This window comes from Oncorhynchus gorbuscha, linkage group LG18 (genome assembly GCF_021184085.1).
Source record: "Oncorhynchus gorbuscha isolate QuinsamMale2020 ecotype Even-year linkage group LG18, OgorEven_v1.0, whole genome shotgun sequence".
Taxonomy (NCBI): Eukaryota; Metazoa; Chordata; class Actinopteri; order Salmoniformes; family Salmonidae; genus Oncorhynchus; species Oncorhynchus gorbuscha.
This window is the reverse complement of record NC_060190.1, coordinates 21960363-21985938: the sequence shown is the minus strand read 5'-3', so window position 1 is coordinate 21985938 and position 25576 is coordinate 21960363. Positions and strand designations below refer to the sequence as shown.

Here is a 25576-nt window from a genome sequence, read left to right as displayed (position 1 = left end):
TCTTAATCATCTTTAGAAAATGAATAACTCAAAAGGTACATGATCAGTCAGTTTTTATTCTGACATTCGTAGAATTAAAATGTGCAGTTCAGCATATGCATCGAAGTTACTTTTTACCTTGTCACATTGAGGAATCCCATTCCTACATTTAGTGTTTTAATTGAAAGTACCCTCACCAATTTGTAGACTAAAATTGCCATCTTGAGAAAAAGATGAGTTATATTTCTGTCTTTAACCGATGTAGTTTACTGTAATGAGGTATCCTAAAGACGAAGGCATCAGTACACTTTACAGTTCATTAGCAGCCTATAGCGATACATACTTTCTATAATCCAAGATCCCATGAAAGGTAGCAAAAAATACATAATGTCAGAGTACGATGTCATCATCTTATGACAGACTAACATCTGAATTTGATGGTTAAACAAAAGAGGAAAACCTAAGAGGTTTGGAATGGAACTTTAAAAATACATATATTTTTTGCATAACGGTATATGCCCTGCAAACTTTGCCATTGTATAATGCGTGCAGTGATTTATAGGCAGCGACTCCCTAAGGTGAATGCACCAATTTGTAAGTCGCTCTGGATAAGAGCGTCTGCTAAATGACTTAAATGTAAATGTTAGTAGAGCATTTCATTTTCATCACGTGTAATTGACCAGGTTAAATGCAATTGCCAAGTTATTGAGCAGAGGCAGCAAAGTATTTGCGGTGGTTATTAAAATGCAGGGAGTAGTAGATTCTTTGGGATTGTTTGAGATGATGCAAGCCTTAGTTGGGTGCACTGAGATGCTTTGGAGGCTCTTTGAGGCTATGGTTGTCCTCTACTATGGGTGTGTATGTGTCCTCTTCTACAGCATACTAGGTCACCATACACTTCAACCACACATGGTCATATACAGCCACTGAGAGACAAAGACAGAGTGGATAAGGTTACGTTATCTGTAGTGAATCAGTGACTAAAAGACACAAAGCATTGAAATTCAAATGGTCTCACCTCTGTGACATTCATTTCAGCAGTTCCAGTGCCTTCTCTATCCAACTCCTGGAAGGCCTCTGTGAAAATAAGGGGAAATATATATATATTTTTAATTGTGCTTTAACACTACCTGTAATTAAGGCCATTACCCTTTCTTGACCATCTGACCAATGACATCTTTAACCTGTAATTCGATGATGCCCCCCCCCCCCCCCCGGCCGGGAAAAGGGAAATGTGAAAGTATTTCCCTGCTTGCTTTTTTTTTTTTTTTACACCATTGCTGAACCATTATTTTGTTATGTTGGGAAGCAGAAGTAATATAAATGCCCCAGTTAATAGAAGACTGCATGGACCATTCACATGCATAGAAGCTTAATAAAGGGAGACTTCGGGATTTTGGCAATGAGGCCATTTATCTACTTCCCCAGAGTTGGATGAACTTGTAGATACAATTTTTAAGTCTCTGTGTCCAGTATGAAGGAAGGTAGAGGTAGTTTCGTTAGCCAATACTAACTAGCGTTATCCCAAAGACTAAGTCTATGGGTACTTGCTAGCATTCTCATTGTCAAAATCCTGAAGTATCCCTTTAATGTGTGATAAGTAGAATATTAATGGAAATGATTAAGGTATGAAGATGTGATGAATGACTGTAAGCTTCAGAGGACATTACATCAATGTCTTGGTGCTGGAGGACAGAACTAGCAGTACAGACAGAAGTAAAGCATTTCTCCTGATCCTAGTTATGAAATTATCATGTGAATTCAATCACAAAATCACAGTCCAGAAACAATCACTGGCCTAGCCCTCACACCCCTTTGCAGATGTAGAAGAATCAGATATGTATGCAAAATTGTGAAAATGGCTCCACTAATCATTCCAATCAGGCATAGAGGAGCGTACATATATCCAATACTTTCAGGACTAAATGTTGTTTCTGGACTAGGTTGTGTAGTCAAAGACGAAAAAATACATACTGAACATGGCTTCTAGCTTGACCAGACAGCAGACAAAGTTATCAAAGTCGATGACCTCATTTTCAGCGTATCTGGCCACAAGCACCTGGTTCAGCCTGTTGTTCAGTTTGAATCCTGTGAAGATCATAAAGCATGTAACACATGAAAACCAAACTGTTTTTCCGACATCACATATGGTTGTCTAAGCCTGGTCCCAGATCTGGTTGTGTTATCATGTCAAGTCATAGTAATACAATGGCAATAAGTGACAAGGAGTTGACATGATAGCACAAACAGATCTGGGACCAGGCTACTGTAGTCTGACTGTATAGATGAAAGCAGTGTTATCTATTGATATCAACCAGTGGAGGCTACTGAGGGGAGGACGGCTCATAATAATGGCTGGAACAGAACGACTGGGATGGCATCAACTTATTCAGCTCCAGTCATGACCACAAGCCTGTCCTTCCCAATTAAGGTGCCACCAACCTCCTGTGATAAACAGTACTGAATGACCTATAATGTCCTTGACGTAATTGACAACATCAACTCTGCAATTCATAATGTGTTGTAGTGCATAAGTTATCGTTATTAGCTGTTTAATTGAAGCCCCTGGATTGTGTTCAGTAGGTACACTGTAGCAAAACCTACACGTTATTTTCAAGTGCAGGTAGCTAGTACATCTGTCTTACTCTATTCAAAAATACTTTTGCCTGTTTCATGTCTACTGTACAACACCAATCCAGTAGTGCGAAGATAGAGTAATCACCAGCAGACTCCAAGGCCAGACGCATCTCATAGGAGCTCATACATCCAGACTTGTCCAGATCAAACTGGCGGAAGATTCCCTGGGAAAAGAAGAGATCAGAGCCTTGCATTCTTGCATGCCATTGTCAATTGTACTATTACAGAAGTGAAATATTGTCATACAATTATCAGCATATTTCAGCATATTTCAACTCACCAGCCACTTCCTGATCTTATTCCACAGAATCTGAAACTCAACTATACCAAGGCGAGCGCTGCCATCTTTCTGCGTGACAGGTGAGTCAAGGTATCATGATAGCAATTGGAAATAGAGTGCAACATTTGTCTGTTCGTGTCACATCAAAAAGTAATGATACTTTTTTTGTGATCACGCAATTGGTTAGGTATGTATTGTATTTTTCATTAATACTGCCGTAATATATCCTTGCCCAAATAAAGTTGAGTATGTATTGAAATGAAGGGCAGGGAGTGTTGAAGTGACTAGCTGAGGAAGGATACGTCTAATAGGCTGACCATGCCTCTACAGGACTCCATGCTGAACCCATCAGTCTTCAGGTCCTTGTCTGGGAATCAAATCCAATTTAAAATCACAACACACTTTACATTAAAGCAATAAATGCAAAAAAAAATTAAAGAATTAAAGAGGATAAATAAAAGAAAATAAGATCACAGAAGATGTGTAAAATAATCACTTATTAAAGGCCCGGCTAAAAATGTGGGGTTTTAAAAGTGATTTAAAACCTCAATGGTGTATTCCCCTTTTACCTGAATATAGGATAACAGACCACATTTCAGAAATTGCATTGAATGGACAATGAGTCACTAAACCCCCTGGACCTGAAGAGCATTGAATGAACAGTACTTACGTTTGGTCACGACCCTATTGAGAATGGTCCTGAGCTCATGGACAGAGATCTCCATGTCCTAAAATATAAAGCAGATAATGGTTTTGTTCTCAAAATGTCTCCATGTTCTTAAACATAAAACACATCTTTGCACTCAAATGCGTTTCGGAGCAAAACCAAACTTGAAACTCACCTCCCCAGATAACTGAGCGAACATGGCCCTGAATGAGTCCTCAATGTCACTCTCTGAGATGTCCTCCTGTGAAGATAAAGACTCGGTTGTCCATCCATGTTGATACATGGTCAACAAGTGAAATAATAGTGCCTTGTGAAAGTATTTAATTGCTTGCAATGTTCTGACATGTTGCAGTAACTATATATATATATATATATATATATATACACACACACACAACCTACTCCACACTTTCAAACTTAAAGAAAAATACATTTGTATTTTTCCCGAAATAAAAAATGGAATGTCTCAATTGCATAAGTATTCGCACCCCTGAGTCAAGTTCTTGGTTAAGAACGTATTGCAAGAGAGTTGACACTTGAACATCTAAGCTTGACTCTTTACCTCATCTTCAAAGTTTGCCACCACATCATCATCCAGTTCTCTGAAATGACATAGCAACTATTTAAAAATAAAATTCCATAAATGTTTACATGCAATGTTTAGATTATACCAAAGCTGCTTTTTACATTCAGTAATAGCCATACAATACAATAGCCAGACTCTTATTCCAATTCTTTAACAAATTGTGCCAATGTCTAGAAGCTACAGTGGTATACAGATGTCAAATCTTAACTTGATCACTCTTGTCACTGAGAATTTTCCTACTGCATCAGGAAATTCAAATGTGATACCCTGAAAAGTTATTTTATAAAATGGGTCAATTTAAGACCCATCATCTGTACATAATTACCAACAACTGATTAAGGTGTATTGAGAAAACCAGACGAGAAATTATTTAGGATTGACAATTTTGCTGCTAAGAGAACTGTATTTCTCCATTTAAGTTGCACATCCCTGAAGTACTAATATACTGTACTCACTGCGTCTCTGACTGCTTCTCAGTGAAGACTCTGAGGACAAAGTCAGCCTCTTTCCCAGGTTCGAAGGTGGAGGGTACCACCAGATACTCCCCGGGTGGCAGGCGCAGCCGTGCGCTCACCTCCCTCAGGTTGATAAAGGTCTCAGAACGTGCACATGATGAGTGCTTCAAGAAGAAGTCTTTCTTCAAATGAACACTTTGACAACCCTTAAACTGAGAGAAGGACAGGGGTAGATAGGGCAAGTCTGTGTGTGTGTTTATGTGGGTAACTGTTACATACCTCTTCTGGAATCTGTAATGATAGAAAGGACAAGGTCAGTTTTAGGGACATTTTGTTTTGGTCTACTGTTGATTCTTTGGTCACTGGGTATCACATCAAATAAACAGACATTATACACAGAATCTACTCTACTTGGCTAAATGCATCTTTAGTTTATTCTACCTTTCATCAACTTTTATTGCAGCTTAATTTTCTCCTCTGCTACTGGCATGTCACCTTTGACCCCTCACCTCGTAGATGGCAAAGCCAATGGTGTGCATGTCCTGCCCCTGGCGTCGGTAGCGACGCCTATCCTTCTGCATGAGAGCCACCAAGAAGCTGCAGGCCTCCTCTTCATCCTCAGGGTCGTCGTCCTCCTCCAGCAGGGTAATCTTATACTGGGGGTTGATCCAAAAGGTGTCTAACAAAGACAGAAGTCATGATAATGCCTCCTTTTGAACATAGCAAGTAAAAACGCCTGCAGTCAAGTCTAACTAAACTCAGGCCTCTATTCTAACAAACCAAACACAAATCTTAGCACACCCGCGCAGTGCTGTGGGTGTGTCAGAAATAATTGTTTGTTTTGACAGCGGGAATTATGGGCACAACAGCTGGTGGTAGTGTAGAGGCACGCTTTTCATTAATTTGTTGTGGGTGTAACGAGGGCTTGACCACTTACTGGCCAATGAAAACCTGCTCTGAAGCTTTTAATGTGGTTGTGCATTTACGGTGTTTGATGTTCCGTTGTCATGAACTCCAATTCATTAGGAAGGCATGGCTGTGCGTCCTATCCATTGAAGACTGTTTATTAAACGACATAGGCCTACAGTAACCCTATAATAGGCCTAGTTTAATTTAAAAAAACATGTACCCAGTTATTCACAAAAGGTCATTTCCTTCAACATGGGAAAACTAGCCTACACATTGCATTTGCATTTCCATAGCCTAAAATGCAATGCAGGTCCGAGCCATGGACATTGCCTGCAAAAGGTTTTAAGATTAGCCAACCTTCGCTGTTGATATGGTCTGTATAGTGACTTTGCCACGTGAAGAAAACAAACAAACAAACAGGCAAATATCTTAGATCATGTCTCTCTGTCTGCAGTACTTGTTCACTTCTCTCCTTTATCTGATTCCTTATGATCCTACAGCACCCCCTAATGTCATAACTAGGTACTTGAAAGCATTACACCAAAATATCAGTATATTCCTTATAAAATATGTTATGTTATGTTCTCACTAGGATATTTGTATTTAGCAACATATGCAATCCATGAACAATGTATGCAACTCATGTGATAAACAAAAGACATGCAGTTAGTGACTGATGAAGTTGAAGTGTATCCCTGAATCCGAAATCAACTCCTAGCCCCTACCACCTAGGTGGAATTGTTACCATATTGCTTACAACTATCCAATCCTATCAGGACTACACAAGGGCCTACAAGGTAGTGGGTGTAGTGTGGTGGTCATGGTGCTCTCTCACTTGGGTGGTTCCGGCAGCCTCCAGCCGTGCTGCCCTTCCTCCAGCCTCCGTCAAACTTGATGGTGTTCCAGAAACTCTGGCTGTCATCACTCAGAGCATCTGCTGTCAGGTTACAGATCTCCAGCCGGGAAAACTGGCGCAGGAACTCCTGGAAGGGCATCCTGGATATTCAGAGAGCAGGGAAAGGGAGACAGATGGAATCTGTTTGATAAAATTGGAATATTTCCATCTGGTTTAGGTCAGGTGTGGGTTGGGTTAGATTATTATCGGGTGCCGGTATGGTATACAGGGTCCAGCCTCAACAAACAGGACACCATAGAAAACAGAGTTGTGGGTGGAAAACACACAAGGTAATATCTCAGAATGTGAACTCACCAGAACTCCCCGTCCTCCATGTGACAATTCATGTCCTCCCTCTCTGTTGGATCAATCGCATTCCACTCAGACGAACTAATAGCAATATCCAAGAGAGAGAGACATGGAGAGAGAGAGAGAAAAAAAGAGAGACAGTGATGAGTATTGATTAACTACAAGGCAAGCAGGTACGAGCTCCGCAAATCCATTAGGGACGCAAAAAGTCAAAGACACGAACTTGAATTGATGTTCAACAACTCAGACTCACGACGCATGTGGCAAGGACTACAGACTATCACAGGCAAATCCAGCTTTGTGTGTGGTGCTCACCGAAGCCCACCTCCCAGACGAGCTTAACACATTCTATGCTCGCTTCGAGGCAGCCAATAAAGAGCCTTCCAGGAAAACTCTCGCTGCTCCGGATGACCAGGTGCTTTTGCTCTCCGAGGCTGACGTGAGGACAACTCATGAGTGAATACTCACAAACCCACCAGCCCAGATGAGTGTGTACTGACAAGGGCTGGGATGATACCAGTAACATGATACTCGTTAGTATCGTGGGCAAGGAAACAAAGCACAAAGCGGATTCACCTTCTTTAGGAAAACAGCCCTAATGTTGGTAACAATCATCATCACGTTGTCATCCAGAGTCACATTTATTTATTTTCCAAGCTATAGCAGACAATATGTTACATATCGAAGGTTTTAAAGGACCAAAGAGTTTGTTCTGCTTCGTTTTTCCATTTTTGCCATGGAAAAGAAATATTCCGATATCATCCCAGTCCTAGTGCTTACCAGCTGGGGGGCATCTTCTCTGACATCTTCAAACTGTCCCAGGCTGTAGACCCCACATGCTTCAAGGAGAAAATTACATACCAGTGCCCAAGAAGAACAAGGTGACATGCCCAAATGACTATCAGACTCACCCCGGTCATCATGAAGTGCTTCAAGGGGCTGGTCATGGCCCACATCAAGGCTAGCATGCCAGGCACACTGGACCCACTCCAATTTGCCAACCTCTCCAACAGATCCACAGAAGATACCATTTACATCACTATTCACATGGCCCTAACACATCTGGACAAGAGGGACACTTGTGAGAGAATGCTGTTCATTGACTACAGTTCAGCACTTTTGTTTCCTCCAAGCTCAACACCAAGCTCTGCAACTGGATCCTGGGCTTCCTGACAGGCAGACCACAGGCTGTGAGGATTGGTAACAACACCTCCCCCACACTGACTCTTAACATAGGGCCCCCCATGGGTGTGTCCCCATCCCTCTTCTGTGCTCCCTGTTCACCCACGACTGCGTGGCTTTGCATGACACCAACAAGTCAGCCTATAGCAAGGAGGTAAGTGAACTGGCATTGTGGTCTCCCTCAACGTCCACAAAACAAAGTAGTTGATTGTTGACTTCAGGAAGCAAGGGAAGGAACATGCCATGATCCACATCAACGGGACTGCTGTAGAAAGAGTCTGCAGTTTTAAGTTCTTCGGGGTCTACATCACCAAGGACATGACAATAACCAACACCACCACCACCAGTCTTGTCAAAAGAGTGCAACGGCATCTCTACTTCCTAAGGTGACTAAAGAAATTTTGCATGTCACCCTGGGTCCTCTAAATACTACAACTTCATTATCGAGAGCGTCCTGACCGGTTGAATCGCGGCCTGGTACAGGAATTGCTCCGTCCACGACTGCAAGGCCCTTCAGCCTGTGGTAATGAGCATGACGTATCGGAGCAATAGACTGTCGGAACTAGAAGCACAAGCATTTCACTACACTCGCATTAACATCTGCTAACCATGTGTATGTGACAAATAACATTTGATACCAACAGACTCAGACACTTTCTATCTACAAGCCACCAGACTGCTGAACACTTGAACTGGACTGACCAGCAGCCTCCGATTCTCCACACCTTAGCACACATGCACCCACTCACGGACACACCCAACCACACAGATATACACACACACACATTCATGCTACACACACACACACACACACACACACACACACACACTGCTGCTAACAAACAGACTCTTATTATTATTGCTAAATACTGCACAATTTAAAACACTTGCCCCCCAATCCCCCCTTCCCCAAAACAAGTGTAAATATTAGATTATAAATTGTGGCCTCCTCTACTATACTTATGCTAAAATGATTATTCTAATAGTAAAAAACTTTATGTTTGTATCCTTAACTTTTCTTAGTTCTTATTGTTGTTGCATTGTCGAGAAGGAACCTGCAAATAAGCATTTCGTTGGATGGTGTATACAATGTGTATCCTGTACATACGTCTAATAAAACGTGAAAATTCAATAGCGAATTTGTGCACACAAACAGATGTACACAGACACACACGCAGCCTTTTGGGGGCCCTAAGCGAGATTTGGTTGCAGTTTTAAAGCACATTTTGCCTTGACTTATGCCATGTTCATACGATATCTGGGTGAATAACAAAATCAATGGGGGACCCCTGGAGGTCAGTTGCCCCCTGAAGATCAGGGCCCCTGGGCACATGCCCTTCATGCCCGGTAGGTAATTCAGCCATGAAGGTTTAGATATAGCTGGCTTGGCTAACTTACCTAGCAATCTTAGAAAATATTAGCTGACATGGGCTAATTGAGTGACTGTCAGTGACTGACATAAGAGAAAAACTGCTGATGCGCATTGACTATTATACCCGACTGAGCCACGGAGCCCTACGCTGTCAAGAAAAGCATGATGGTTGTGATGTGAACTCACTTATCACTCCAAGCCCCGGTCCACTCCACCTGACCCCAGGGGTTACGAATACGGATCAACCTCTCCATGCGACCCCGGAAATCCACCTATGATGATAGACAGACACAAAATTTGCGTCAGATTTTACTTAGAAATTTTAACCACTTGCCACATTCCAATTTGAGAGTAGAATTTCTCAATCATGATGTTTGATAGTCACAGATGCCCGTATAACTATTAATTTGGTAATAAGTCATTTCTGTAAAATACTGCCTGTTTACTGAAAGATGAGAATACGTGCTTCTTATTTTGCTTTTTGTGATTTGTTGACGTTTATATTCCTGTTTTCACCACTCCTTTTCCTCCTATTCCAGATTCACACTAGGGTCAAGCTGAGCCACGTTATGCTAAGTTGTACTTAGCTGGCCTGCTTACGAATCCACCATGGAACCCATGCTGGAAAGGACAATGTGAAAATGAAAAATCTGAGCTATTACAGTATGGTTCGGGTCTGCCCTTTAGTATGAATCAGGCACAATCGCCTAAGGCTTGAAATGGCCCGCAGGAAGAGGCAAATCCCTCACTTTTCCACAAAGCCTCATTTTCACTCACTCACCTGCTTCAGACCTGTGACAGAGTAGGCATGGCCTTTAACCAGCTTCTTAAAGGTCACTGCCTCCATGTCGAAGGCACTGGTGATCTGGTAATGCAAACAGATGTCATCATACATTTCCAATTGTTACCACACACACTTCGGACATGACATCTATGGCCAAAACTACAATTGTGACAACAGACACTTTTTATCTCCACTTTAAAGAGGCTGCATGGATGTTTAGTTATTGTTTACCTAAAATGTTGGCTTGAGTGTTGCCTGTGTGGTACATATACACATATTACAATATAAATAATTTCTTAAGTAGCTTCAGGCTAACAATATACCTTATGTCCATGGGCGTGGGAAGATGTGCCCATTTCTGTCCAATGTGGCAATGTCTAAACCAATATTTCTGTCCATTTTAGGGGACCACTTTTGGCTCAAACCATCCCCAGAGGCAAACGATGAGCATACTGCAGCTCAAAATTCCAATATGTGGAAAAATAGCTTGTTTTAAAATAAGCCAAGATTCATGTTGTGAGTGATTGTTGTTTTGGGGAATTTAAAAGCTGAATGGGGTAAAATGTCAAGCTAGATTAGAACCAGTGACATAGGTCCCATCCAGAAACAACCCCCATCTGAGAGGACTGCATATGTGTACTGCAGGTTGTCGTGTGTGCCATGTAACAGGGACGCCACTTACATCAATGGAGCATCCCAGAAGGGAACCTCTCTCCAGGGCTTTACCGATGATCCGGTACAGATCCTTAGGTGCCTTACGTAGCTCGTAAAACTCTGCCACGCCACCGGTGAAGTCCTCAAAGCCCTCTGTGGTGCTGCCACCAGACAAGGCCTCATAGGAGCCACTCAGTCTAACACAAAAATGTCAGTGTGTGTCAATCCTGGAAAATAATTATATCCCTTCATGCAACAATGTAAAAGTATTTGCAATCTACAATATTCGTAAATGAAATGTTCATAAAACAAACATAATAAACATAACATTATAGCTACATAGATTTATGAAAGCTTAAGAAATGTATGATGCAATTACACATTAGTCAGAGCTAACTGGACTTGTGACATGTATGCTTTATGAACATTCAGTTGTTACCCACTGTTTACTTGGTGTAGCAAATTAAACTTAGAAAAAATACAATTCTATTCTAAGATGGATGCACTGTATACCTGAATTAAAGCCTGTTTTACGGTACCATTAAAAACATTTAAAGCTTTTGACACGGACAATAGCTAATATTAGGAAAATCATACTTAGCATAAGCTTTCTCAATCAGGGCACTCCAGAACTCGTTACCCTCAGCAGAGTGAACAAACATGAGCTCGCCATCTTTGACAGGCAGTCGATCATCGATGACAACATCCACCCACTCTCCAAACTGCCAGAACTGTGAACAAACAAAACAGTTTGGAGTCAGACACGAAGGTTATAATTGTTTTATGCTCCCATATGAAGCTAAATAACGTCTCCAGCATATGTTTCTAAATGCTCCCCATAATCACCTAATAATATATGCGAGAACTGTTGTCTCTCTAGGAATTTTTGTGGAAAAGCACTGTGACCTGATAATTCAGGAATTGAGCCTCCTACAAAAGGTTGATTTAAAATCCCTCCAATCAAACTTCTGAATATGGCAAGTCATTCTTTCTTACATATTTAGGCTACAATGCTGTATCATTATATTATCTTTCATTAAAAGGTTCTTCTATTCCATTTCCTCTATTGTATTTGATTGAATGGACCTGGAAGTGGAAGATGCCAGCGTAGTTGTCTTGGAAGGATTGACCATGAGGGACCACCCTGTGTAGCAACTTCTCATTAAGGGTGAGGGAAGCAATGGCTGCCAGGAGCCAGCAGTCACCTAACCAGAGGTAAAATAGTAAAAAAAACAATTAATCAAATGTATTTATAAAGCACTTTTAAACACTGAGCGATTGTCACCAAGTGGTTCACAGTAACCTGGCCTAAACTCCAAGAGCAAGCAGATGCACAGTGGCCTGGAAAACCTTCCTACGAGGAGGAGGAAACCTAGAGAGGAACCAGGCTCAGAATAGAAGCACCTGGCCCAGATGGGAGAAGAGGGAGATAGTTAAAGCATTTTCAAACGTAATCATTTCAACCTGGGGTGAAAGTGTGAGAGGGTGAATAAATAAGCTAGCTTAGCCTCAAATGTTTTCTTAGAATAACACCAAATAACGATACAGAAACCTTAACATTCAAAATCTAAAAAGGCACCATAGCCTAAATTAGTAATGTGTGCATCTTTCTAAAATATTACCCATGTGTCTTAAAAACACAACATTTACACTGGCTGGTGCGGTTTCTATCTCACCACTTTAAATGAAGGCTGCTGTTAGTAGAAAACAAAACACATAACTCATTTCAAGCACTCAGCTCAAATCACCCTTGTTCAGCATTTAGTAGTGAGTGAATAGCCAACCTAATGCATTTTGGCCAGTCTGAGCCAAGCCTTCAAACATTTGTTCTGGTTTTCCAAAACCTCAACTCCTCTTTGAAAATCTCTTCCAATTTGCTTTAACTGAAATCATATACCATCAGTAGACTACTATCAATGGCATGCAGCAAGAACAGCTGAACATGTCAAAGGCTTATTCCCACCATCGTCACATTGTTAAAACCATGAGGCAACCTCAGCTATTATAGTCCCGTGTAGATCAGTTGGTAGAGCATGGCGCTTGTAACGCCAGGGTAGTGGGTTCGATTCCCGGGACCACCCATACGTAGAATGTATGCACACATGACTAAGTCGCTTTGGATAAAAGCGTCTGCTAAATGGCATATATTATTATTATTATATTATTTTAAGTGTAATTGCTGTTATCGACTGAGGGGTTGAAATCCTAAGGCTAAGGCCACACTCAAATACATTAACAGATTAAATTGTGTATGACCAATATTATTGTCTGTTTTTGTCAAAATGACCACTTCAAAAAGCACTGGCTTCATATGAAATTCTCGAACATAAAATTCTAGTGTGTCGGCGTTGGAATGTGGGTGCATATGACAGCAGCCTTATCCATATAAGTGTACACTCAGAAGTAGATGTGTTTAATAAGCTTAGCACTGCTTTCTGGTGAAGAAGTTCAAGAATGGACCTTATAGTGAGGAGTATTATCAGATTGTCAATCATTGTCACATCTTCTATTACATTTCAAGCACTGGTTAGCTTCAACCTGAAGTTTGACGAGCCTTATAGAATACTTGAAAGGCTACATAACTCAGTCAAGATAATTCCCCAAAACAAACAGAGGGGGAGCCCACAGGCCGTGACATAACAGGAGAGTCGACTCCTGCCAAAGACAGAAAGAGAGAAGTTGTTCGTGGGCTGGGTCTTCAGAACGTCGTGTGTATAACAATTACACATCCGACCGCCTTTTCAGTTCCAACTAGACTAGAGATGTGAGAAAAATTTAACCAAGACAGAACAGTTTTGGGCTTTTTTTGGGCCATATCCTGTGATCTACTCACAACAACATTTTCTCAGTAGTTAAAAAGGAAGCTGATCATGGCATTAATCACGACTGATAGCTCGCTGATTGAACAATCTTTTATCTTGAATTCCATTCCAGTGGCTAGGTCCATTATCCGCCTCCCTCCACCCTGTTTTGCAAACATACGCCAGAGATTGCTGCATGGGACATCAGCCAAGATCCATTAGCACGCTTTCTCTGTAGGCGTGTCCGCTATTAGCCTTTCTGTGAATCATTACCAGTGTCTCCCTGACTCACAAATGGGTTCTGCCACACCCAAACAGTCAGCTGCCTAGTCAGGGTCATTCTTATTTTACACACAGAGCTATTACAAAAGAGATATACAGTACCAGTTAAAAGTTTGGACACAACTACTCAATCAAGGGTTTTTATTTGTTATTATTTTCTACATTACAGAATAATAGTGAAGACATCAAAACTATGAAATAACACATGTGGAATAATGGAACCAAAAAAAGTGTTAAACAAATTAAAATATATTTTAGATTATTCAAAGTAGCCATCTTTTGCCTTGATGACAGCTTTGCACACCCTTGGCATTCTCTCAACCAGCTTTATGAGGTAGTCACCTAGAATGCTTTTCCAGCAGTCTTGAAGGAGTTCCCACATATGCAGAACACTTGTTGGCTGCTATTCCTTCACTCTGCGGTCTAAATCATCCCAACCATCTCAATTGGGTTGATGTCGGGTGATTGTGGAGGCCAGGTCATCTGATGAAACACTCCATCACTCTCATTCTTGGTAAAAGAAATAGCCCTTACATAGCCTGGAGGTGTGTTGGGTCATTGTCCTGTTGAAAAACAAAATGATAGTCCCACTAAGCCCAAACCAGATGGGATGGTGTATCGCTGCAGAATGCTGTGGTAGCCATTCTGGTTAAGTGTGCCTTGAATTCCAAATAAAATCAGACAGTGTCACCAGTAAAGCACCCCCACACCATCACCTCCATGCTCCACGGTGGGGACCACACATGCGGAGATCATCCGTCCACCTACTCTGTGTCTCTCAAAGACATGGCGGTTGGAACTAAAAATCTCAAATTAGGACCAAAGGACAGATTTACACGGGTGAAATTTCCATTGCTTGTGTTTCTTGGCCCAAGCAAGTCACTTCTTATTATTGGTGTTCTTTAGTGGTTGTTTCTTTGCAGCAATTCAACCATGAAGGCCTGATTCACACAGTCTTCTCTGAACAGTTGATGTTGAGATGTGTCTGTTACTTGAACTCTGTGAAGCATTTATCTGGGCTGCAATTTGTGAGGCTGGTACCTCTAATGAACTTATCCTTTGCAGCAGATGTAACTCTGGGTCTTCCATTCCTGTGGCGGTCCTCATGAGAGCCAGTTTCATCATAGCGCTTGATGGTTTTTGCGACAGCACTTGAAGACACTTTCAAAGTTCTTGAAATTTTCCAGATTGACTGACCGTCATGTCTTAAAGTAATGATGGACTGTCATTTCTCTTCACTTATTTGAGCTGTTCTTGCCATAATAAGGACTTTTACCAAATAGGGCTATCTTCTGTATACCAACCCTACCTTGTCACAACACAGCTGATTGGCTGAAATGCAAGAGTGCGCAAAGCTGTCATCAAGGCAAAGGTGGCTACTTTGAAGAATCTCATATATTAAATCAGCGAGCAGGCCTTTCTAATCGACCTGGCCGGGGATTCCTGGAAGGATATTGATCTTATCCCGTCAGTAGAGGATGCCTGGATTTTTTTATTTAAATGCCTTCCTAACCATCTTAAATAAGCATGCCCCATTCAAGAAATGTAGAACCAGGAACAGATATAGCCCTTGGTTCTCCCCAGACCTGACTGCCCTTAACCAACACAAAAACATCCTATGGCGTTCTGCATTAGCATCGAACAGCCCCCGTGATATGCAGCTGTTCAGGGAAGCTAGAAACCATTATACACGGGCAGTTAGAAAAGCCAAGGCTAGCTTTTTCAAGCAGAAATTTGCTTCCTGCAACACTAACTCAAAAAAAGTTCTGGGACACTGTAAAGTCTATGGAGAATAAGACCACCTCGCAGCTGCCCACTGCACTGAAGATAGGAAACACTGTCACCACTGATAAATCCACCTTCATTGAGAATTTCAATAAGCATTTTTCTACAGCTGGCCATGCTTTCCACCTGGCTACTCCTACCCCGGTCAACAGCACTGCACCCCCCACAGCAACTCGCCCAAGCCTTCCACATTTCTCCTTCTCCCAAATCTGTTCAGCTGATGTTCTGAAGAGCTGCAAAATCTGGTTCCCTACAAGTCAGCCGGGCTAGACAATCTGGACCCTTTCTTTCTACAATGATCTGCCGAAATTGTTGCCACCCCTATTACTAGCCTGTTCAAACTCTCTTTCGTGTGGTCTGAGATTCCCAAAGATTGGAAAGCAGCTGCAGTCATCCCCCTCTTCAAAGGGGGGGACACTCTTGACCCAAACTGCTATAGACCTATATCTATCCTACCATGCCGTTCTAAGGTCGTCGAAAGCCAAGTCAACAAACAGATTACCGACCATTTCGAATCTCACCATACCTTCTCTGCTATGCAATCTGGTTTCAGAGCTGGTCATGGGTGCACCTCAGCCACACTCAAGGTCCTAAACGATATCTTAACTGCCATCGATAAGAAACATTACTGTGCAGCCACAGTATTCTTTGATCTGGCCAAGGCTTTCGACTCTGTCAATCACCACATCCTCATCGGCAGACTCGACAGCCTTGGTTTCTCAAATGATTGCCTCGCCTGGTTCACCAACTACTTCTCTGATAGAGTTCAGTGTGTCAAATTGGAGGGTCTGCTGTCCGGACCTCTGGCAGTCTATGGGGGTGCCACAGGGTTCAATTCTTGGACCGACTCTCTTCTCTGTATACATCAATGAGGTCGCTCTTGCTGCTGGTGAGTCTCTGATCCACCTCTATGCAGATGACACCATTCTGTATACTTCTGGCCCTTCTTTGGACACTGTGTTAACAACCCTCCAGGCAAGCTTCAATGCCATACAACTCTCCTTCCGTGGCCTCCAATTGCTCTTAAATACAAGTAAAACTAAATGCATGCTCTTCAACCGATCACTACCTGCACCTGCCCAACATCCCTACTCTGGACGGCTCTGACTTAGGTGTCTGGTTAAACTGTAAACTCTCCTTCCAGACCCATATAAAACATCTCCAAACCAAAGTTAAATCTAGAATTGGCTTCCTATTTCGCAACAAAGCATCCTTCACTCATGCTGCCAAACACACCCTTGTAAAACTGACCATCCTACCAATCCTCGACTTTGGTGATGTCATTTACAAAATAGCCTCCAATACCCTACTCAACAAATTGGATGTAGTCTATCACAGTGCAATCCGTTTTGTCACCAAGGCCCCATATACTACCCACCATTGTGACCTGTACGCTCTCGTTGGCTGGCCCTCGCTTCATACTCGTCGCCAAACCCACTGGCTCCATGTCATCTATAAGACCCTGCTAGGTAAAGTCCCCCCTTATCTCGGCTCGCTGGTCACCATAGCATCTCCCACCTGTAGAACACGCTCCAGCAGGTATATCTCTCTAGTCACCCCCAAAACCAATTCTTTCTTTGGCCGCCTCTCCTTCCAGTTCTCTGCTGCCAATGACTGGAACGAACTACAAAAATCTCTGAAACTGGAAACACTTATCTCCGTCACTAGCTTTAAGCACCAACTGTCAGAGTAGCTTACAGATTACTGCACATAGCCCACCTATAATTTAGCCCACCTATAATTTAGCCCAAACAACTACCTCTTTCCCTACTGTATTTAATTCATTTATTTATTTTGCTCCTTTGCACCCCATTATTTTTATTTCTACTTTGCACATTCTTATTGCAAATCTACCATTCCAGTGTTTGACTTGCTATATTGTATTTAATTTGCCACCGTGGCCTTTTTTTGCCTTTACCTCCCTTATCTCACCTCATTTGCTCACATCGTATATAGACTTGTTTATACTGTATTATTGACTGTATGTTTGTTTTACTCCATGTGTAACTCTGTCGTTGTATGTGTCAAACTGCTTTGCTTTATCTTGGCCAGGTCGCAATTGTAAATGAGAACTTGTTCTCAACTTGCCTACCTGGTTAAATAAAGGTGAAATAAAATCAATAAAAATATATATTTTGATTTGTTTTGCACTTTTTTGGTTACTATGTTATTTCATAGTTTTGATATCTTCACTATTATTCTACAATGTATAAATTAGTTTAAAAAATCTGAAAAACCCTTGAATGAGTAGGTGTGTCCAAACGTTTGACTAGTACTGTATGTATATATGTACACTACCGTTCAAAATGTTGGGGTCACTTAGAAATGTCCTTGGTTTTGAAAGAAAAGCTCATTTTATGTCCATTAAAATAACACCAAACTGATCAGAAATACAGTGCAGACCTTGTTAATGTTGTAAATGACTATTGTAGCTGGAAATGTCTTATTTTTAATGGAATATCTACATAGGAGTATAAAGGCCCATTATCAACAACCATCACTCCTGTGTTCCAATGGCACGTTGTGTTAGCTAATCCAAGTTTATCATTTTAAAAGGCTTATTGATCATTAGAAAACCCTTTTGCAAATATGTTAGCACAGCTGAAAACTGTTGTCCTGATTAAAGACGCAATAAACTGGCATTCTTAAACTAGTTGAGTATCTGGAGCATCAGCATTTGTGGGTTCGATTACAGGCTCAAAATGGCCAGAAACAACTCGTCAGTATATTCTTGTTTTGAGAAATTAAAGCTATTCCATGCGAGAAATTGCCAAGAAACTGAAGATCTCATACAATGCTGTATACTACTCGATTCACAGAACTCCCACCACTCCCAAGGAATGTGAAAAACCATAATTGTAATCTATCCCACTGCAAATCTAGGCAAGTTAGGTCTGGCAAGAATTGATGAGTTGTTTTTCTGTTCTATGGAGCAGAATGAACTACTGTGTTTCTCAGAATGAGGGAAGAGCTATTCACTGTTCCATGCAGGCAGTAATTTTGTTAGTTTTTCTAGTCCTCTGGTTTCACTTAAGTGCTCTGTCAAGGAAAATAACATTCACATTGAAAACATGCAACACATTAGAGGGAGGGGGAGGGACACTGCAGTTAAGCAACAAGTTTTTTTTATAACAGGGACTTTTTCTCCCAGAAACCGCTTAAGCAAGAAACACACAGAAAATCTGAGTGTAGATAGACTCCCAATAGGTACTTATCACAGAAGGAGGCCATTCCTTTTCTTGCTAGTACAAAATACATACCTGCTGAGTATCGACCTAGTACCGCCAAAACTACAGCTTCTACTTGTAGAATCGCAATGCTAGGCAGTAGCCGACAACTTGACTTTGAGACAATCAGAGAGCACGAACCTCCACATGGGGGAGCCGACAGGAGTTACAAGGGGGGAAAAAAATAAGGCACTTTTTCTGGTCTAATCCACCCTTTTCGCCAGTGTTCTAAATAAAACAAAGCTCTATAATACATATTTTTTTCTAGAGCAAGTCTTTATATTTTTTTACGTCTAGCTAAGGAGTTTTGTGCTCGAATAATTACTTTTTACTAATGCGCACTAGCTTATTAGTTTGCTAGATAGCTAACGTTAGCTTGCTAACTGAGCAAGGGAGTCACACAGACTTCATATAAAATGAATGGGGTGGTAATAAGTGCAGCACAATGCACACAACACTAAATGCTTTACCAAGCTAGCTATCTGGCCACTGTAGCTAGTAACATTATAATGAAATCACAATGGACTCATTTCCATGAAGCAGCAGCCTGTAGCTGGCTGCCCAGAGTCAATACAGTGTCTTTACGTTACCTAGCTAGCACAACAGCTAGCTAGCTATCTAGAGAATCATGCTAACAATTTAGCTAATGTTAGCCAGCTAGCTAAACATCTATGGACTGTCCATGTGAGAGTAAATTAAATAGTTTCTTTGTCATCTTGCTAGCTATTATTTAGCTGTTGCCAAACTAGCTGTGGCCAGCTGGCTGGTATCAACAATGGCTTTCTACAACAATAGCAACATTAGCGCAGTTGGCTAGTTAGCTAAGTAACATTGACTAGACCATGAAGCAACTCACATGGATATGCATTGCCAAACAAGGCTACTGCCACCTTCTGGTCTGGAGTATTTTAACAAGGCTGAATAGCTGATTACTTCAAGGTCTTTGCTGTGTGAATACAAAAGAGATCGACTGCCAACACTCTGTTCAGAGGTGCTAAGTACTGTCGGCAAGCAAAAGTTTGACAATCCTACCATTGTGTCGGAGCTATTACAATAGTAGTACTGTAGTTCCTGGAGTACCACACTGCAGAAAACAGAAATACATATTATTTTTAAGGCCTTCCATTAAGCCCCCTTTTAGTGTCAAATTATTACAGCACATTGACACCTAAGCACATTGATACTCACCCAGTGCTCCTTGACAGATATCAGTCCTTGTGGCACCGCCCAAAATGAACTCAGGGTTATCTGAAAACTCCTATTGAAAATGAAGTTAAATCAGAAACAGTATTTTAAAGACACGCAAATATGGACACATCAAGACAAATATCATGAATGAAAATGTGGCTGATGTTTTTAAATCTGGTGCAAAAGCTTGTGTAATTACAGTACCCCTACTTAGGATTTTGCAACTTTAACCCATGGCCATTTTGGACTGACACTGAAAGTATCTTTGGTAAAACTTTTCAAGCTTTCAAAATGTCTGTCAAAAGTAGATTGTTACTCTCTCAACAAATCAAATGTTATTTGTCACGTGCCGAATACTTACAAGCCCTTAACCAACAATACAGTTTTAAGAACCCCCCCCCCAAAAAAAGACAAATAACAAATAATTAAAAAGCAGCAGTAAATAACAATAGCGGGGCTATATACAGGGGGTACCGGTACAGAGTCAAATGACATCAAAGCATGATTTGAGGAGTGAAAAGCTGCCGCTAGTGTGAGAGAGCAGGGCTGCCATCTCAGCCTTAAGTTATTTAAATAAATTAGCAGCTTGTGCTGTTCGTTAGTATACACAAGCAGCAGCTGTTGGAGGAGATATGTCTGGCATGTAGGCCTCTAGACTGTTTGTTCAACACTTCCCGACAAGGGGCGCTGAATGAAGTGAGCATGGCCCTCACGCCAGCCCACCGCCACATTAATCTATCAACAGTGCTGTCTTTACCTCTGCTACATAATGACAGTGTCATCACATGCTGCGCGAAAGAGGGATTTTGAGTTACATTTGTTTTTTGCCCACCAGACACTAACATTTTCCAATACAAAGAACTAATTTGAAAACAGAAATAGACTGGCACATTGTGACCACAGTAATGTATCAACCATTTGTGGATACATAATCAAGGAAGGGACTAATTTGTTGTTTGAGTGTTTTATTTTTATATTTCACCTTTATTTAACCAGGTAGGCCAGTTGAGAACAAGTTCTCATTTACAACTGCGACCTGGCAACTGCGACCTTTATCTTTGCATGGAGTGGGAGGAATCACTGGTAAGGACACAGAAGTCACAATGAGAGACTCATCTTAACCTGAAAAGGTGCTGTTTTGGTGAAATGCTAACCCTAAAAGCTAACTCTCAACACCCTAACCCTCTTTGTTGAAAAGACCAGCTGTTTTTTTTTCTCATGACATGCCATTCATTGTGCCCCTCCATGCCAAAATAACTATTTAATTCTCAGCACAGGCACAAAATATATCTAGAGTTCCATGTGTCTGCAAGTAGCACATACTGTGCACATCCTGCAGTCTAACCACACAGGAACAAGGGTTTGATTCAGAGGCTGGAGCAAAAGCCATTTAGACACCACAAGAATAGCTTACACACTTTTTTGCAATACCATTTATGAGTTTAGGGACAAATCCTTGAGATATGCATTTATTTTATTTAACCTTTATTTAACTAGGCAAGTCAGTTAGGAACAAATTCTTATTTACAATGACGACCTACCCCGGCCAAACCCTAAACCAGACGACGCTTGGCCAATTGTGCATGGCCCTATGGGACTCCCAAACACGGCGGTTGTGATACAGCCTGGAATCGAACCAGGGTCTTTAGTGACGCCTATAGCACAGAGATGCAGTGCCTTAAACCCCTGTGCCACTCAGGAGCCCAAAGGGTTGATACAACCATGGGATTTGTATGTGTATCTCTTGTATGGCTTCAAATTCAATGTTAATTTGGAACACTAACTCCTATCAGTCTCTTACTGTGGGCCTCATCCACTCCACGCCCTGGGTTTTGGATGAGTGGGGGGCCAGCTCTTTGAAGCCCAGGGATGGTGGCTCGGGGGGGAAGCAGGAGTCCTCGAACAGGCAGCCGCTCTCCAGGCACTCCTGCTTCAAGGCCTCGTAGTCCTGGTTGAGGAACTTCAGCGCCCGCTCGTTGGTTCCCATTCCCTCGGCGTGTAGTCTCTCCCTCTGGATGCGCGCTGAGACCCCTCCGAATGGGTACATGCTGGGATGGAAGAAATAAGAGGGTGTGTGGGTGTGTATTAAGAGGTGGGTTACTGGAAGCTAGCATATAAATAGCCCCAACAGAATAAACATGCAGGCAGAGGGACATTGTTTCAAATAAGAGGGTACACTGTACGATGTGGCTCATTATCAGTAAATGCTTTTTACTCATGACAATGGAGATAATGTATCAGAACTAGGAGCCGTGATGGGCCCTGAGTGGCCATGGATAGGACACTCTCTCTGAGTGCTATCTGAATATTTCATAGGTAAAACTGAGTGCCACAATGTAAAGGCATTTGGATTGTCTGGAATTCCACTGGTATTTTCATGTAAATTAATAAGTGGGATGATAGCCTTTTGCAGATACAGTTTGACTATTGATCATACACTTTCAGTATGTTTATATCCAGCCATATAAAACATATATTTTGTTTATATGGCTGGATAGTTATAGGGTAGAACAATCACTATGCTCAAATACTTTGAAGAGGCATTCTTCCTGGCCTGCCCTAAAAAAGGTGATCATGCTCTAACATAATTGGATACAGAGGAAGGACACCCTGTGTCCGTCAACGCAATTCAGTTAGGCACAAAACTGAAACTGCAGCATAAAACATTATTTGATGCTTAAGTTAGAGAAGGGACTACAATTCAAATCTGTACATTAGACTCCATTCCAGTCACTGAACAGACCATGACAAGAACACACATATATATTATTGTACCTTCAGTCCTTCAGTGTGGGAGGCAGCAGGCTTGGGAAAACAAAAGTCCAGTTAATTTAGGATTCAGTCTTCACAGGCGCAGTCACATGGATACATAGCTGGAATTTCACTGTAGTATAGCAAAGCAGTGAGCTATACACACATGCAAGCAAGAAGCACTGTTCGTTGTCCATGTCGTCCGTGTTGTACATTTCACTGACATGAGATTGATAAGGACAGTAGCTGGTAGAGAACTCTTGTAGGTACCTATAGAGCTGGATGGTACAGTATGTCATGTCATTCACTAGGTTAATTGACTAGAGGGGGGATTGCTTTGAAGACAGCGGCACTGTAGCATCACAGACTTATAACAAGAAGCAACTGTTTTTGAACGCTGAACTGTGTCTCATCACGAAAAAGGTTTATGGTACAATAGTCAATCTTTGTAGCAGATCTGTATGGTACATGACAAAGTAGGAGCTAAAAACAGAATTCAATTGTTGCAGACAATGACTCCCTTCCTCCATCCAAAGACACTTGCTGTGGAAATCAAACACAATTCAATAAACTGGTAGTGATGCTCAATTTTCAAACAGTTGGAATCCCCTTTTGTTTTTGCACTCATTTACACCGTGCACCTAATACAATAAACAGCCCTTGTCTTCTTCTATTACCAATAAAATACATTTTTTATGGGGTATACTCCATATATACATTTCACATAGTAACCAGAAAGAAAGTCTAACAAGGCATTTGTTTGGGTTGATATATCAATAAACAAGGTTGCAACAATACATTTGAATCAATACTGTTGATTGAAACTGAAATGCTTGTGGCAAGTCCATTGGAACTAACGCCAATTTGCCTGCCAACACTATAGTTAACTATGTGGAATTAAATGTGCATTTCTTGTTCATTTCATGGTCATCAAGAAAACGGTGAATGATCATTTCATATTCTTGGATAAATCCAACAGCCTATGCTGTAAGCCTGCATCAAACTGATCAAAGTGTTGCTTTGAGTATTGATTTCAGTCTAGTCAGGTTCACACCCCTTCCAGAAAGCTGCATCACCTTTAAAATAAACCCTCAATAACACTGTGTTAGCCTCCTTATTACAATTCATTGAACCACAATCTACATGGTTGCGAGTCATTTGAAGTATAGGCCTGTAGACTACTTTACTTTCTGCAACAATCCCTGTGCATATCACATTTGTTCATGTTGTTTTCAGTGGATCAAATGAGCTCATGATATTTTTATAGTTGTATAAATAAAATGCCACAGAGCAGCATGTCAAGTGTTGACCGTGAAGGGTGTATGACAGTAATGGAGCCTTTCAGAGATAATTTATTTTGTTTTAGAAATCATATCAAGGACCAAGGATAACGTCTCTCAAAGAAGAGAGTCGCCTGCCATGTTTGGAGGAATCAGCTGATACTGAGCAGTTCATCACATCATATTGCATCATCCAAACCCGCAAAACTAATTTCAAAGACTGGACATGCTTCACATATATCACCATTGCAATGAAGCATGGTAACATGCACTATATGCTGTTATGCTGAGTTTCAGCGCATTTAATTTCAGTAAATAGTCCCAATTCAATAACACAATCACATAGAGACATGCATCTTGCATTCCAAATCATAGATCAGACATAACTTACCACTGACCCGAAATCTTTTTAGACACTTTCCGAGGTGACGTTCAGTGTCTCTGTTAACCGATATGTGTAAATATATCTATCATGTCATATGAGTGAAGGCCAGAACAAAGATGCAATCAGTGTTGTTACTGCAGTGTCTTGCCCAGCCCATTCCGGTGGGAGGGGTTTAGCAGCATCAAAATGAAGGGATTCGATTAATCCCGCCCGGCAGGCGTGTTTTGCGACGACTAAAAGTTGATTGCATTCGATTTGGAACAGGACTGCCAGGAGTCCCGTTCAAAGCCCACGGCGAAGTCGGTTCATTTTTTATTTAACCTTTATTTAACTCGAAAAGTCAGTTAAGAACAAATTCTTATTTACAATGACGGCCAAACCCGGACAATGCTGGGCCAATTGTGCGCCGCCCTATGGGACTCCCAATCACCGCCGGATGTGATGCAGTTCAAAACAAAAGTGACGCAATGAACCTACTGTTCTGTGTTTTCCCATGTAAAAGGGATTGCGTTAGATAAAAACGCGTTATCTCCTTTCCTATTGAAAACTAGATAGAACATTCAAACATTTATTTTATGGAAAAGAGATGTGTTTCTGGACGATGCACCATGCTGCCTTGATGCCAAAATGACCGAGCGAGGCAGATTACTGTTTGGTTTGAGAAAGGAACGCCTCCTTTTCGCCCGATGACGTGTGGTGCCTATGTGCGGTGCCCCGCGGCTCAGCATAAATGAATCAACCAGGCCAATCTTATCCACCCAATCGTATTTAGCGTATTATTGAAGGGCCAAGATCCGTGTATAGTTGGTGCGCAACTGGGCATCATAGGCCTATAGACAGTCGTAGACCGTTGGTTTATAACCTAAAAGCCTACATATAGCGGATGGATTCATTTCCGACTGTTAACATTATTAGAATATAAGAAATATTTATTTGAGCATTGCATGGAATTCCATGTGGACATTCCATAAAACAGGGCAAAATAAAAAGCAATTTCACAATTTCTACAAGGCATATTTTCTAATAAAAAAGGAAACAGATTACAATGGTTTGCGAACAAATATTTCCTTGTTCCTCTTACAGAATGACATTCACATGAAATCTACCACAGTAATATCATACCACAGCTAGTAATGTCTAACCAAATACACAATACCATGCAGCAGTG

At 41.4% G+C, this 25576-nt stretch overlaps 1 protein-coding gene across 2 annotated transcripts; it reads right to left on the bottom strand.

Annotated features, from left to right (window-relative positions):
• Positions 1-36: 36 nt before the first annotated feature.
• On the bottom strand, positions 37-25476 carry LOC124002437 (calpain-1 catalytic subunit-like). Of its 2 annotated transcripts, XM_046309808.1 has the most exons (23): positions 24415-25476; positions 22768-22797; positions 21794-22040; positions 19993-20062; positions 11796-11914; positions 11307-11440; positions 10738-10906; positions 10053-10136; positions 9458-9543; positions 6724-6798; positions 6349-6509; positions 5114-5283; positions 4884-4895; positions 4605-4816; positions 4126-4165; positions 3739-3804; positions 3567-3624; positions 3199-3263; positions 2897-2965; positions 2702-2780; positions 1954-2067; positions 998-1056; positions 37-905 (listed from the first exon to the last, which is right to left on the bottom strand). In XM_046309808.1, exons 3-23 carry the CDS (start codon positions 22037-22039, stop codon positions 879-881), a joined length of 2115 nt encoding a protein of 704 aa, XP_046165764.1. In that variant the 5' UTR covers position 22040; positions 22768-22797; positions 24415-25476; the 3' UTR covers positions 37-878. The 2 variants fall into 2 exon arrangements, with proteins under 2 accessions (XP_046165764.1, XP_046165765.1); XM_046309809.1 differs by lacking the exon at positions 22768-22797.
• Positions 25477-25576: the final 100 nt, after the last annotated feature.